General features: G+C 54.0%; 1 protein-coding gene across 1 annotated transcript; it reads right to left on the reverse strand.

Moving 5' to 3' along the window:
* Window positions 1-446: 446 nt before the first annotated feature.
* On the reverse strand, window positions 447-15,226 carry TGFB1 (transforming growth factor beta 1). The gene is made up of 7 exons (XM_028529517.2): window positions 13,973-15,226; window positions 10,827-10,987; window positions 9,442-9,559; window positions 7,827-7,904; window positions 7,537-7,684; window positions 1,415-1,568; window positions 447-909 (listed from the first exon to the last, which is right to left on the reverse strand). The coding sequence occupies exons 1-7, from the start codon at window positions 14,325-14,327 to the stop codon at window positions 751-753; spliced, it is 1,173 nt and encodes a 390-aa protein (XP_028385318.1). The 5' UTR covers window positions 14,328-15,226; the 3' UTR covers window positions 447-750.
* Between the last annotated feature and the right edge of the window lie 427 nt (window positions 15,227-15,653).

Consider the following 15,653-nt stretch of genomic DNA (forward strand, 5'->3'; position numbering starts at 1 on the left):
ATTGTTATTACTCTCTGGCCTGGGAGTGTAACCATCTGACTCAGCTCCCAACACCCTTACCCTCGCCCCTCCCTTCCAACCACTCTGGCCTGTTCCTTCCTCCCTCACCCCAAGTTTCTCCTCACTTCCAGACCTTTTATTCCTCCTACCAAGAACACTCTCCCCTGAGCTGTCTTCAAGTCCCAAATGCCACCTCCTCCAAGAAGCCCTCCCTCCTCCCTCCCTCACTCCATCCTGCTTTCCTGTCTTCATGCCACCCACTCACCATGTCAGTCTCTTCCCCAGAAAGCAGGTTCCTGGTGGGCAGGAACTATTCCCTTAACTCCTCTGGGCTTCAAGTTTCCTCACCTTTAAAGTGGGCGTTATTAGAGTTCCCAGTGTCTCAGAGCTTTGTTATGGTGATTGAATGAGTTAATTAACATAGGCACTTAGAACAAGACCCAAGGTGCTCAATAAATAAATCTAATGTTTACCAGGAGTGCATGCAACATAAGAAGTGCTTAGTAAGTGTCTGAGGAGGGGCAGATGAATGGTGGAGAGAGACTGGAGGAGGCAGGTGGAGCCGGAGTCCCGAAACGGTAGTGAGAGACCTGGCCAGGCGCCCAATGACACAGAGACCCCTAGTCTTCTCTCCACCTTTAATGGGCCCCCTGGTGTGCTTGGGGTGGACGATGTCCTTAAATACAGCCCGGCGTGGCGGGCAGGGGTCGGGGCCGGGCCTGCCGGTGGGCGGGGCCTGGGGGCAGGGCCTCAGCTGCACTTGCAGGAGCGCACGATCATGTTTGACAGTTGCTCCACCTTGGGCTTGCGGCCCACGTAGTACACGATGGGCAGCGGCTCCAGCGCCTGCGGCACACAGCAGGGCGCTGCCGACGCGCCCGGGTTGTGCTGGTTGTACAGGGCCAGGACCTGAGGGCGGGAGGGCGGGGTCAGGGCCGAGGTCGGAGCACAGTGCCCCCACCCTACCAGTCGCCCCCTATCTCCCTAGTCTCATCTCACCAGTTAGGTCTAAATCTCTGCCTCTCCCCATTTCACGCTCTTGGCTTGTACCTCAATCTTTCGGTCTAATTTCATCTTCTTAACTCTATCTGTATCAACCGGTGCTCTCCTGCTTTTTTCTATCTTGTTCTGCCTCTGGGTTTCTCTTTGTCCCTCCAACTCCTCACTTGTCCCCTCACCCCCTACTGGTTACTCTGTCCCCACGGGTCTGGCCATATCTCGATCTCCCTCTGCGCCCTGTGTCTCTACCTGCGCAGACCCAGTCTGTAGCTCCTCTCCCATCTCTTTATCACCCCCTCCTCCAGTCTCCCGGTCTCTCCCTTTTTCTCTTTCTCTCCTCATTTTATCTCCAGTTGCATCTCTCTCCCTCCTCTCCCTCCATCCCTGTTCCCTCCAGCCCGTCGGCCAGACGCACCTTGCTGTACTGTGTGTCCAGGCTCCAAATGTAGGGGCAGGGCCCCAGGCAGAAGTTGGCGTGGTAGCCCTTGGGCTCGTGGATCCATTTCCAGCCCAGATCCTTGCGGAAGTCAATGTAGAGCTGCCGCACGCAGCAGTTTTTCTCCGTGGAGCTGCGGGCATGGGTGAGGAACCAGGTCAGGAGGACAGAGGGGCCCAGGTGAGCTGGCCATGCCCCTTCTCCCCACAGGGGTGTGTATGCGTGTGAGAGAGAGAGAGTCCCTGCCCCAGCGCCATCCCCACCTTGGTCTCCCTTGTGCCCCTGTGATAACAACAGCAACAGTACTGATAATCACCGTCGCTGATGGAGCCCAAGCACTTCCTCTGGTCAAGCACTGTGCTCAGAGCATCATAACAAACTATCTCATGTGATGCTCAAAACAAGCCCAAAAGAAGCCCAGTGACCATCCAAGAGGAACATCTACACACTGGGACATAAAAAGCACAGTGTAGCCCTGGCTGCTGTAGGTCAGTGGACTGAGCATGGGCTGCGAACCAAAGGATTGCTGGTTTGATTCCCAGTCAGGGCACATGCCTGGATTGCAGGCCAGGTTCCCAGTAGAGGGTGCATGAAAGGCAACCACACATCAATGTTTCTCTTCCTCTCTTTCTCCCTCCCTTCTCCTCTCTCTAAAAATAAAATATATTTTTTCTTAAAGAAGCATAGTGCAGCTCCATATGTACTGATATTTCCATGTGTGCAAATGTTTACTGAACTATTGTGTGCTGGGCCGGGGTCTACAGGGGACTCAGCACACATAAAACAGACAGAAACCCTGCCCTCTGGGGCCACATTCGAGAGCCTGTCATGTTGCTCCTCTGCTCCAAAGTGGCTCCGCCTCAGTAAGGACAAATACCAGAAGCCTTTGTCATGAACCACAAGCCACTACTGGATCAGACTAATCTCACTCCCTCTCCATTCTCACTCCAGCCACACTGGTGTCCTCACTGTTCCTCAAACAGTCCCATCCCAGGGGCTTTGCACTTGCTGTTCCCTCTGGCTTGCTATTCCCACAGATGCCTGCCCTGGCTTGTTTCTTCACGTCCTCTAAATGTTTGCTCAAATGACCTCCACTCAGGGAGCCTCACTCCTAGAACACTGCCTGGCATGCAGCAGCTGCCCAACAAATAGTGAAACAAATGAATGTCATCTCTTCAGAGAGTCCTTCCTGGACCATCTGATCAAAAAAAAACCCATCTAAATACAATTCCATTCAGTGTAGCAAAAGCATTGCAGGTATGCAAGAAAACATGAAAATGTCTGGTCCTGACTGGTGTGGCCCACTGGGTTGGGCATCTTCCCACAAACTGACAGGTCCCTTGTTTGAGCCCAGTCGGGGCACATGCCTGGGTTGCCGGCCAGGTCCCCAGATGGAGGTGTGCAAGAGGCAAGCAATGATGTGTCTCTCCCTTTCTTTCTCGCTCTCTTCCCCTCTCTCCAAAAATAAATAAAACCTTTTTAAAAATTACTGTATTTGAAGTAGGACAAAATCTTAAAACCTGTGGAAGCTGCATGAGAGTTCATTATTCTACGCTAGTTGCTTTTACATACATTTCAAATTTTTCATAATGAAAATCAGAATAGGAAAAATAGTCTCCAATACCTTTCTTTCTGTCTCTTTTTTCTGATTTAGTTTCCTTCTTAGAACTTATAGCCACCTGCTCTTTTATTTGTTAGAGACTGATTTGCTTATCTATTCATTATCTGCCTTCCTCTGAGGACAGGACATTTTTCTTTTCTTTTTTAAAGATTTTATTTATTTATTCTTAGCGAGAAGAGAAGGGAGGGAGGGAGAGAAACATTGATTGGTTGCGTCTCACACACCCCAAACTGAGGACCTGGCCGGGAATCAAACCTGCAACCATCCAGTTCGCAGGCCGGTGCTCAGTCCAGAACCACACCAGCCAAGGCAGGACAGGCCTTTTTTTCTCTTTTGTCCTCTAATGTATCTCTGGTGCCTACAGCAGTGCCTGGCACACCGTAGGCACCCTGCAAATATTGGATGTATAAATCCATTGCTCAATGTGTTAGATTTTTTTTAAGCACATTGGAGAATAGTGGTGTATAAGATGCTACCATTCTGGACTTGTAATCTCTGTCCTTTGTTCAGATCCAGAGACCAGTCCTCCAGAGCTGGGGCCCAGGCTTCTGCTTGTTTGAAAGGACCTGGGCATTAATGGCCCCTGGGGCCATGGCTGAGATGGGCAGGGAGTTGGCTAAATAGCTTCCTGCAGCCAAGAACACGATATATTCCACGGCTGTAACATGTGAAAGAAACACTATGCAAAGCTGAAGGTACAGTATAATCCGAATTCTATTTTGCATAAAGCAAATGGAAATATATTAAAATGTTGATGGTGACTTTTTATTTGTGGCATGATGGTTAATATTGTTTGTATTTCTACTTCTATGACATTTGCATTTAGCATGATGGATGATGTCCTTCTGTCTTTTCCAAATTCGTAACAGTGAATATGTGTTACTTTTAGAATCAGAAAAGAAATTAAAAGAATGAAAATGCAGCCCTTCACCCCCACCTCTGCCCCACCAAACAAGACTACCATTTGGACTAAATAAATAAACACATAAAAGTGCCTCATACAGATACTCTCTGGAAGGAGACACAAACATAATAAAAGTGGACACTTCTTCAGAGAGAGTTTGGGGGTCAGAGCTGGAGGTTCTCTGAGATTCTTTCTAGGCTGGGTCCATGTGCTTGTATTTATCTATTCACACAGTAATCAACAGAGAATTCATCAAGAAATTTCAAAACCCTGTGAGGCGAGCCTTCTTATTATTCCCATTTTTAAGTTATTTGTTATTGATTGATTTGAGATAGATAGAGGGAAAGGAGAGAGGGAGAGGAAGAGAAAGAAACATTGATTTCCTGTATGTGCCCTGACCAGGGATTGAACTCGCAACCCTGGTGTACTGGAATGATGTTCTAACCAGCTGAGCACCTGGCCAGGGCTATTATTCCCATCTGAAGGATGAAAAGCTGAGCCTCACATCAGAAGGATGTTGCCTGCTCACATACAGTGTGTAAGGGGTGGAGTCAGGTTCTCAGCCCAGTTCACAGCCAACTTTGTGCCGCCCCAGAGCTTGTGGCCTCAGTGGCCCAGAACAATCGCGTCAACTCACAAGAGGAGAAAGACATGATAACACGGATCTCCTGGGGCAAGATCTTTCTAAGAGCCACAGAGACCTGAGAAGGGAATGAGGAAACTGAGCTCCTTCAGCTCTGCCATTCCCTCAGTTTCCCCATCAAAGATGCAGAGGACATTGAATCAAATAAGGCATCCATATCCTATGGCCCAAGGAAGCCTGTGTACAGGCTTAGGGAGGGTCCTGAGGCCCCCAGACCATATGCACATATATGTGTACATATGCACATACTTCTGGGGGAAAAGGTTCCTGGCTTTTGGTGTCTCAAGGGGGTCCTGGACCCACAGAAGTGGAAGACCCACTGTCCAGAATAAGCTTTCATTTCTGGTCCAATTCTGGCTGAGGTTCTGAGGTTCTGAGATTTAAATAGTCTGTGATTCTATTATCCAACTCAGCTATTCTCCACATGGGGTCCAGTAGCAGCATCACCTGGGAACTTAGGGGGAATGCAAATTCACGGGCTCTGCCCCAGACTTCCTGAACCAGAAACTGGGGGCGGGGTGGGACAGTGCAGGCCAGATTTAACAGGCCTGCCAAGTGACCCCCAGGCACTTGCACTTCGGGGGCTTGTTGCATCCCAGGCTCTGCAGAGCTCTCCCCCATCCAGTCCGCCCATCAGGGCCCAACAGGACCTGAGGAGCACAAGAAGCCCACGTGGGGCCCCAGGGCAGGCCGAGGGGTGTCCCATTCACTGTGGATGCTGGTGAGGGGGTCAGGGAAGCTCCCCAGTGGAGATGGGGTTCGAGCTAAGAGCAACAAGACGGTGTGTGGACCTCAAGCATGCACAAGAGCAGAGCACATTCCACTGAGCCCTCACATCTCTATCACCCAGCTTCAACACTCATCAAAGCATGCCTAACCTCACTGTACGCCAGGGGGCCCACAACACCCGGGACTGATTTATAAAAATTTGCTTAGTGCTTCTGCCATTTTTTTGTTTCACTTTTTCCACTGTGGCAAACCGTTTCCCTCTGAGAACTTTTTTTCATCCAGGGGAACCAAAAAAGTTGCTCAGGGTAAGATCAGGTGAATAGGGAGGGTGGGGCACAGGGGTCCCGCTGTTTTGGTCAAAAACTGCTAAACACTCAGCACGGTGTGGGCAGGTGCGCTCATAAATTACACATGGTGAAATGGGCAAACGAGGTGAAAGAATCTTCAAGAAAATTCAGTAAAGCCGAACGCAGCCTCTCACAACAATGCCAGCTGATGCACTGTCACAGATGGGTTCCTCGAACGCTGACCCAGTAGGGGAAGCCTGCACTGCAAGGGGCCACCCTCCAGAAGATAATTCCGTTTTGGGGTTTTTTTTGGTCCTGCCTCGTATCACTATCCCTGCCCTACTTCCTCTCTCCCATATCATTTCACCCATAAATATTTCCATGTGTATCTCCAAGAAATTTCAGGACTATTTTAAAACATAACCGCAATACCACATTACAAAAGTAACAGTAATCCCTTGATATCATCAAATATCTAGTTAGAGTTCACGTTTCCCCAACTGTCTCATAAACATCTTTTCTTTTTTGAGTCTGTACAAATAAAGATCCAAATAAGGTCCACACATCGCAGTCGGTCAATACACCCCTCAAGATCCCGTTTACAATCCACAGAACCGTCTTTCTGTCTGTTTCCTGCCTTTGCATTGTATTTGTTGAAGACGAGACAGGCTTCCCGAAGTCCTGAAGCCTCTAGCAGCGCGCCTGTGGCGGTGTTTAACATGGCCCACCATCCCTCTATTTCTGGAAAATTGTTAGTCAGATCTACCATCTTGATCAGCTCAGGATCAACTTTTTTTGCAAGATTTCCAAGGTGAGATTGTGTCCCTCTCAACAGAGGCTCACATGGCTGGCTGGCTGCCTGTCTTTGCACAGTTACTAGCTGTTAGCACCCAGGACCTCAGTCTGTTCCTCATTCATAGAGTGGCTGGGTGGAGGGTAGGGTCTGGGAGGAGCTTAGGAGAAAAGCTGACTTTCCACCTGAGGAGCAGCATGTGACAAAGCCCAGAGGCACCATCAAAATATTAAGCAAGGGAGGGACAGGGTCGGATTATCATTCTAAATTTGCAATATTCTAACTCTTAATTTTAACATTCTAGCAATCCAACTTTTCAACTTTCTTAGACTGCAAGATACCAGCATCTGAAGATTCTAACACTCCAACAGCATTTTCAGCTTTCTAGGAGTCCCACATTCCAGCTCTCGAGGATCTTGGCATTCCTGAATTCCAATATTTCAACACGACATTCCAACATTCCACAGTTCTGAGCCTATCACTCAAGAGGTCCAAGCTTCCGCTTTCTAAGATCCCAGCCTTCCAAGAATGTAGCATTCTGACACTGAGCCCCAACTCTCTAGGATACCAACATTCTGCCTTCCTCCAACTCTACTTGTGAGTGCTAGTATTTTCACACGTGATTCTACCATTCTGAGCGGAAGACTCAAGGACTCCAATCTGCCAACACTGGAGACTCCAGCCTGTCGATGGTACAGGAACCCAGTAAGGGCAACCTTCCAATCCCAAATTCCCAAATGAGGATCTCAGCACTCTTTGAGTCCAACACTGTCAAGTTTCAACAATTAACAGTGAATTCTAGCATCCTGGAATCCCAACATTCTAGGACTTCAACCTGTCAATAATACCAAAATTGAACACTGTGGCCTCCCAACATTGAACTCCCATTCTCAGCGCTCAACATTCTAATAGTCTCTGACTCCCACACTCCAGCAAGAGAACCACCTGATCTCAACCTTCTAGGACTCCCAGGTCACACATGCCTGCATTCTAGGACTCAAACCTCTTCCTCTGAGCTTTCCAGGCCCAAGGAGATGCCAGCCCAAGCAAGCACAGAACTGGCCAGGCGCCCACCCTGCAGTGCTGCCTCAGGTCCCCCTAGGCTGGAAGGCCTCGGTCTTCACCTGAAGCAGTAGTTGGTGTCCAGGGCTCGGCGGTGCCGGGGGCTGTGCAGGTGCTGGGCTCTCTCCAGTGGGGTGGCCATGAGAAGCAGGAAGGGCCGGTTTATGCCATGAATGGTGGCCAGGTCACCCCGGCGGCCGTAACTGATTCCTGTTTGAGTTTGGGAGCCAGCAGGTGGGGGGTGGAGAGACATACACACTCTCAGATGGTGAATGGGCGATGGGCAGGGGGTGGAGGCTGGACACACACACACACACTGCACATGGTGCCAGGACAGAGGGGTGGGCCTCACCATTGATTTCCACATGGAGTGTGTCATCTTTGCTGTCACAGGAGCAATGGGCACTGAGGCGAAAGCCCTCGATTTCGCCTGTAGGAGTGAGGACAGGGGAGCCAGTGTGAGGCTGTGGCTCACCAAGCTCCTGGAGGAGAAGGAAGAAGCAAATCCCTGGGGACTCCTTCCTGACCCTCTTCCTGCACCTTCTTGCTCCAGTTCTTTGCCTTGCTGCCTCCTCCTCTACCTTCAGGTCTCAGAGCAAATGTCACCTCCTCCAAGAAGCCCTCCAGGATGCAGGCCCCACTCCCACTGTGACATCACCTTATTTTCTCCATAACACTGACCCTCTGGTTCCTTTGTATTTGGCTATTTATTTCCTACATTGTTCTCAGGGGAGAGCAGGATGAACAGGGGCAGGGATCCTTGTTTTGTTGTTCCCTACAAGCCTGGCCCACCATCATAAAAACAAACCCCTACAAAGTGCAGGAGTGTACACGGGGTACAGGCCTGTCCTTAACACTCTGTGGGCACTACCCCCTTTAATCCTCACCAAAGCCACCCATTTTCCAGGAGACGGTGCCCAGGTGCACAGAGAGGGGGTGGCCTACCCAAAGTGGGAAAAGGCAGGGCTGGGATGAACACACAGTCTAGCCTCTTAAATGAATGAGTGGATTTTCTAAGCTGCCTACCATGTGCTGGACCCTGTACTGAGTGCTCTGGACTCAGCAATACCAAGACAGGCCTTTGTCCAGTGGCCCCAGCTACTCTCCCAGGGCCCTGCTCCCTAACCCCCATCTTTCCATCGGGCCAAACCAGCACTCATCCCATGAGGCTCAACCCAGTCACCCTGACCCTCGGGAGCCCTCCCAGGCCGCCTCCTCCAGATGGGTTTGGGCATCTGCTCTGGGCCCCCATCCCAGCCCTCATCACTCTGGTCATCACTGCCTGCTAGGACTTTGGCAGCACTATCTGCCCTGCCACACAGGCACAGAGCAGGGACCTTCTAGTGTTTATTGAGCAGCTGCGTAAACAAGGGGGAGATTGGGAAAGGACGTGTGGGCCTGTGGGCTCAGCCAGGACAGGACAGACACCGTCCTCTTCCACAAAGACAGATAGGCTGTGTTGGGCTATTCCCAGAATCAGGGCCAGTGCACATCCTGTCCCTCTGCCTCTAACAGTCTTGTTCCTCCTTCTTTTCTGGGCTGGTTCCACTCATCCCTCAGACATCAGCTCTGATATCCCCTCCTCCAGGAAGCTCTCCTTGATCACAGGTTGTGCAGCCACCTCCTCTGGGCTCCCCATTCCAGGTCTGATCCCTCTGGATCATTACTGCTTGACTTACAGGTCTTTCATCCCCTTCCCCCGCTCCAGCAATGAACCATGAGGGCTGTGAGGGCAAGGATTGGGCTGTTTTTGTCACTGCTGTGTCCCCAGGATCACCCAGCACAGGCCAGGTGCTCAGGAAATGGATCGATCCATTAATCACTCAGGTTTGAGTGTCTGGGGGAGGGCCAGGTCTTGGTTCTTTGGCACCACCATAGGGTAGGGGGTGCTAGGCAGAGTATCCCCAGGACAAACAATGGGGTCGACCCCATTGCAAAATAGGATGGGGCAGACAAGTGGTCCTCACCTCTGTGGCTCAGCCACTGCCGCACAACTCCAGTGACCTCAAAGGACAGCCACTCAGGCGTGTCGCTGGGGGTCAGCAGCTGGTTGCTGAGGTAGCGCCAGGAACTGTTGCTATATTTCTGGGGGATGATGAATGGAAGGAGAGAGATGGTGGGGGGATGCTGCCATGTGGCCCCATGTCCACAGCCTGTACCCCCACTCTATCTGCTCCCCTGAATGGATCTTCAGACAGTCCCTTGGACAGTCCCCTCCCAGACATCCATGCTCTGGGACCCTGCAGGAACAGTGAGCCCTAGGCTGGGAGTCAAGCTACCTGAGCGGCTCAGCCTTGGTCCCTGACCCTTTGGGGCTGTGGAAATTCCTTTTTCTCTTCTCTCTAGGCCTCAGTTTCCTTGCTGGCAAAATGCCAGGTCCCTTTGAGCCTGGACGGCCCACAGTGCTCAGATTTTCTTGCAGACAGCCTGGGCTTCACTCAGCATACTGTTCTGCAAATTTGACACCCTGTATTCTGAGTCTATGATTTCCTAGGGGCCTGTGTTAGAAGTCATTCTGTAACTCCAGGGTTTGGCAGCATCCCAAGAATGACACAGTCCATGAGCCTAAGAAGTTCTAAGAGATTAACATTCTATAAATCCAGGAATCCAGGAGTCCAGAAGCCCAGAAGCTACAGACACCTGACAGCTGTAGAATGACTGACCTCCTGGGGCCGGACGGAACACCCCAGGGGCTGGCAGCATGAAGCTGGGTTCTCTAAGACACCAAGAAGCTAACCTCAGACAAACTTCCCTGCTTGTAAGAGTCTGCCATCTACTGTTGAGTCTAATGTTCCCTGTGACGTGGATTCTAGGCCACTTGGCCTTCTAGAGACTCCAGCCCTTCCAGATGCCCCAGTCCTCCTGAAGACTACACATTTTCCCACAACAGAGCTGTTCAAGAGACCTGTCTGTGATGATGGAAATGTTCTTGATCTGAGGCATCCAAGACAGCCGCTGACCACATGTGACTACAGCCATTGGAAATATGGCCAGTGAGACTGAGGAACTGAACTTTTGCTTTTATTTAATTGTAATCAACTTCAATGTCCATATGTAACTATAGAAATGGTCCCTGAAAGTATAGTCTTTTAAATGGCCATATGTGACTAGTGGCTTCCGAATGGGACAGAGCAGGTTGAGGAGATTTCAACTGTCAAGAGTCCTGTGCTCTAGAATCCAATTGCTAAGATTCCAGCCTTCTAAGTGGTTAACATTCTAGGGTGCTAGGAGTCTGAAGGTTTCAAAGAGCCCTATGACTCCACAGTCTGCACTTCTCCATCCTTCAGGGTTCATCTGTGTGGACCTTGCAGCCCCCCGTGACCCAGTTGCTGCACCTGGCCCATTCCCCCACCTGGTATAGCTCCACGTGCTGCTCCACTTTCAACTTGTTCCTCAGCAGGCGCAGCTCTGCCCGGGAGAGCAACTGGGGTTCGGGGACTGCTTCCCGGAGCTCCGATGTGTTGAAGAACATATATATGCTGTGTGAGTTAGGCTTGAATGTCTCATAGATTTCTAGGCGGAAGGAGTGGAGAAGCAGAGTGTCAGAGGTGTAGCGGGGGCAGGGGAGCTGATGCAACCCAAATATAAGAGGGTGGGCTCCAGAGCTGACAGCCCTGGGTTGGAATCCGACCCTGACCTTGGGCAAGTGGCTTGCCCTCTATGGGTTTGTTTCTTCTCTGTCAAACTCTTCTCTCCCATCACCTGTAAAGTACAGCTGGCAACAAAGGTATCAGTCTGCTCGCCTGCTCAGACCTCTCCAGCACTTGGAGCCTCAAATGCAACTACATGGCAGTGTACGGTCAAGGGCATTTGAAGCAGACCATGCCTCTGCTGACTTCCAGCTCTGGGACCCTGGCAAGTCACATCCCCTCTCAGAGCCTCAGTTTCCTTCTATTCTTTGAAAAATAGCAACCACTTCAGGCCCCTTGTCTTCCAACTCAGGTTCTCCCAACAGAAGCACTGTGTAACTTTGGACAAGTGAATACCTCTGGGCCAGATTCTCACCTATAAAACCAGAACAGACTGCAGGGTGAGAGTGTGAAGTAAATGAGATGATGCAGATAAAGCACGTAGCACAGCCTGCCCACAGGAGACCCTCTATGGTGTGTGTTAAAGCACTTTGCATTTAAAATTCACAACAACTCTGTGAGGAAGATACTATTATACCTGTTTTATAGGTGGTGAAACTGAAGCAACAAAGAGATCAAGTAATTTGCCCTAAGGTCACATACCTAAGAAGCTGCAGAATGGGGATTCAAACTTAGGCAGTCTGGATCCAGAGACAAATCCTACGCTATGCCACCTCCTAGCTAATGTGATGTCATTATTACTATTACTATCACTATTACTATTATTAATTGCTTCCTCCCTCAACTGGTTAGAAAAGGCAGAGTTCATTCCAGGAAGGAATGGACTGGGGTGGGGGACGGCGAAATTAGGAAGTGTTTTCCAGTCTAGGGAAAGTTTGGGGTTGAGGTTGGGGTTGAGGGGACAGGCTGTGAACTCCTGGATCAAGTGGGGGCATTGGCTTTAGGTCTCTGCAGTGGGGAGGGTGGGAAGTGAAAACAGAGGCAGGATCTGATGAGATCCCCTTCCTGGGACCCCCTTCCTCCACTCCTCCCCACTCTTGCCAGGCCAGTCTCTCCCCTGCAAATAAGCACTATCTTGGCCCAGGGGCTACTCAGCAAGGCTCAGGGATTCTCAGCCTTTAGCACCCCAGAGGAAGGGTAGAGCCTGGGGTGGAGAAACAGGGAAGAGAGAAAGGAGGGGGCAGGGACCCGCGGATGGTGTCAGGGAGAGACTGCAGAGACAGGGGAAGGAAGTGTGGAAGAGAAAGAGAGAAAGGGAGGAAAGGGATGGAGACCACTGCGGATGTGGGAGAGATGCAAAGACAGAGGTGGGAGCCACACGGAGAGAGCCACGTAGGGTTTGGGGGTCGGGTGGAGAGGATAGAAGGTGCAAGTGTTGAATCTCTACAACGAAGGTGAAGCCAGGACGAGAAAGGTGAGGTGAAATGTGGGTGGGGGCGGGCGTTCTTTGGCTGGAGCCATCAACTGGGCAAAGGAATGGGCCGAGGACCCACAAGTCCACCGCCCAATAGGGAAAGTGAAACGAGGGGGAGGGGGACCGCCCCAAGCAAGCCACTGGGCTCCTTGGGACTCCCGGGTCCCCGCGTGGGCGCCAACGGGGCGGGCCCACAGTGGCTCCGCCCGGAACTGGGGTGAAGAGGACGGGAGGCGCAGCCGCCGCGAGGGCGGGGACCGGACCTGCCTCGTCTCGCCCCAGGCTCCCCGCGCGATCCCCGCCCCCGGGGGCACGGAAAGGAAAGGGAAGGGAGGAAGGGCGGGCGAGGCGGCCGGACGCTGGGGTTTCCCCAGCCTCCAGGAGAGGAACTGACACTTTCGGGGTCCAGATTCTCAGCCTTTAGCTCAGCGGGGTCATTCTCCTCCCTTCCGGGCGCGCAGCTCCTCCCCCCGCGCGTGGCACCCACGTGGGGCTTCCTCGCCGCGAGCTTGCAGAGTCGCACCCACCACCTCGCCCCCTGCGGCTCGAGGCCTCACTCAGCCCATTCCCTTCCAGCTTGCGGCGTGAGGGCTCGCTGCGCCCAGCAGAGCGCCGTTTCTCTCTCCTTCACCCCCCTCCAGGTCCACCTTTCCCACGCCTGTCCCCCCTCTCCGTAACACCCCTTCCCACGACCCCAGTGCTCTAGGTTTCTTGGGGGTTGGCTTCCTCCTTGCACGTCCATCTGTGAAAAACCCTGGGCGCCTCACCGAGCATCCCCGGCACCCTCTGCGGTCTCGGCTTATCTCCGGCTAGCTTCTCCCTCCCTACGAACTCGCGCCCCTTTCTTCCCAGCATTTCTCACCCCCTCGCAACCCCTCTCTCTGCATCCCACCTCCAAATCCTGCATGTTCCTCGCGTCCTCTGCAAGCCGGTCCTCTGTCCATTTTCCTGTCACCTCCAAAGGGCCTTGAATGTGGAGGCCGAACTTGATCCTGAGGGCACCCGGGAGCTTCTCCACCTAGCTTTTCCTTCCTTCTTGAATCTTCCTGCCTCAGGACCCCTGAGCTCCGGGTGTGGAGCTCCACTCCTTGCCCAAAACTGGGGTCCTCGCTTCTCCCAAAGCGAGCTCCCTCTCTGCAGGCCCCACCCCACGACCCCTGCACTCGAGTGCTCCCTGGAGCGGAAAGTCTTGTCCTCCCCCTCCCCCGAATTGCTTCGCTCCCTCTAGGGGACTTCCCCCACGATCCCGCATGCTCCTGTTGGCCTCTAGAAGAGGTCCACTTTGCTCACTATCTCCTCCTGTTCAAGACCAGATACTTGGGGGGGAGGAAGCTCAGCTCTATTCTTTTGGGGACCCCTTCCCACGTTCCCGACGCCCCCAGGGGTTCTCTTCCTTCAGCCAGTTTCCCCCTCTGGTAATTTCCTCCCCTGCCCCCAGCACGCCGGCGCCCCCTGGGGGCTCCCCTCCGGGGTCCCCTGCCCCTCGGAGCTCACCGTGGCTGTTTTCCACCATTAGCACACGGGTGACCTCCTTGGCGTAGTAGTCCGTCTCTGGCTCGGGCTCCGGTTCGGCGCTCTCCCCAGCCACCCGGTCGCGGGTACTGTTGTAAAGGGCCAGCACGGCCTCCGGCAGCGGGCCGGGCGGCACCTCCGCCTGGCTTGGGGGGCTGGCGAGCCGTAGCTTGGACAGGATCTGGCCGCGGATTGCCTCGATGCGCTTCCGCTTCACCAGCTCCATGTCGATGGTCTTGCAGGTGGACAGTCCGGCGGCCGGCCGGCCAGGTGTTAGCACTAGTAGCCACAGCAGAGGCAGCAGCAGCGGCAACAGCCGCAGCCCGGAGGGCGGCATGGGGGAGGCAGCGCTCCCGGCACCGCCGAGAGCGCGAGCCAGGTTAGGGTGGGAAAAGGGAGGCCCCACCCCTCCTGGGGCTGAGGGGGTCTTCGGAAGAAAGGTAGGAGGGTCCGGGGGCGGGAGGGAGAGTTGAGGTCTTCAGGGAGAATGCAGGGGAGGCTCTGGTGGGTGGCTTCTGGTTATCCCACGGAAAAACCCGAAATGGGAGCGATCTGGTACCGGAGGTGAGTGGTCCCAAACAGGGGAGCTGAGGCAGGTATGAGAGATTCAGTCAACCGGACCCCGAGGGAGAAGGATCCTTGGATGCGTAGGGGCTCAGAAGAGAGGCTGGGGGTGGGGAGCGTGCAGGGGGATGCGCCCGAAGTCTTCACTCAAGTCTCCGTGGGAATCGGGTTTGCGTTTCCCGAGGGCTGGTCCGGAATGGGGGCGCCTCCGGGACGCCGCGTAGGGGGTCAGGGAGAGAGGAAGCGTCGGAGGCAGTGAGGGGGTAGCGATCTGGGGCCCCCAAGTCCTGTCTCCTCTCCGGGCAGCACCGCGCCAAGCCGTCCCCGAGCCTCCGGCTCCCGGCAGCAGCGGAAAGTCTCAAAACTTTTTTCCTCTTCTCCCAACCAGATCGTCCCTCCTCCCCGCTCCTCCTCCCCCTCCTCCCCACAGTGGCGGCGGCGGCGGCGGCGGGGGCGGTGGCGGCTAGTCGCAGACTCTGGGGCCTCAGGCTGCGCCTTCCTCCGCTCCTGGCCGAGGCCGGCCCCGCGGGTGGCTCCGAGCGGGGGGGGGGGTGCCCCAGAGGGGGCGTCCCCCCTGCCCGGGGCCGTAGGCCTCCCTGTCTAGTGGATCGCGTTGGGAGGAGGGGGTGGGACGACCCGGGGCGCGAAGGGCGGCGGCGCGAGGACCAGCCGCGGCGGCGAGGGGGTTTTGAAGCCGCCCGGCCCCACCCAGGAAGCGCGCGGGGCGGGGGCGGCCCCCAGAGGGAGGGCATGGGGGGGCCGGGCCACCGTCCTCAGCTCGCGTGGGCGGGCTCTGAGGGGGGTCTTTTAAGCCACTGGCACCTCGGCCCCGCCCCACGAACAGGGTGCTGCCTCCTGGCGGCTAAGAGCTACCAAAACGGACGACCCGGATGCATGTGGCTTTGATGGCTGTGCGGAGGTCACCGAGAGAATGCAGACCTGGCGGGGAGGGCTCCATGGGAGGATGGAAACAAAGAGTACATGGGATCAGAGGAGGGGACCCAGAACGGAGGGAGTGGGAGACCGGGGGAGAGGGGCTCAGGGTAAGGGAACGCCCCCAAGGAGAGGAGCTCATAAGAGGTCACGGAGTGGGAAGGGG

Source organism: Phyllostomus discolor, chromosome 12 (genome assembly GCF_004126475.2).
Source record: "Phyllostomus discolor isolate MPI-MPIP mPhyDis1 chromosome 12, mPhyDis1.pri.v3, whole genome shotgun sequence".
Classification (NCBI taxonomy): Eukaryota; Metazoa; Chordata; class Mammalia; order Chiroptera; family Phyllostomidae; genus Phyllostomus; species Phyllostomus discolor.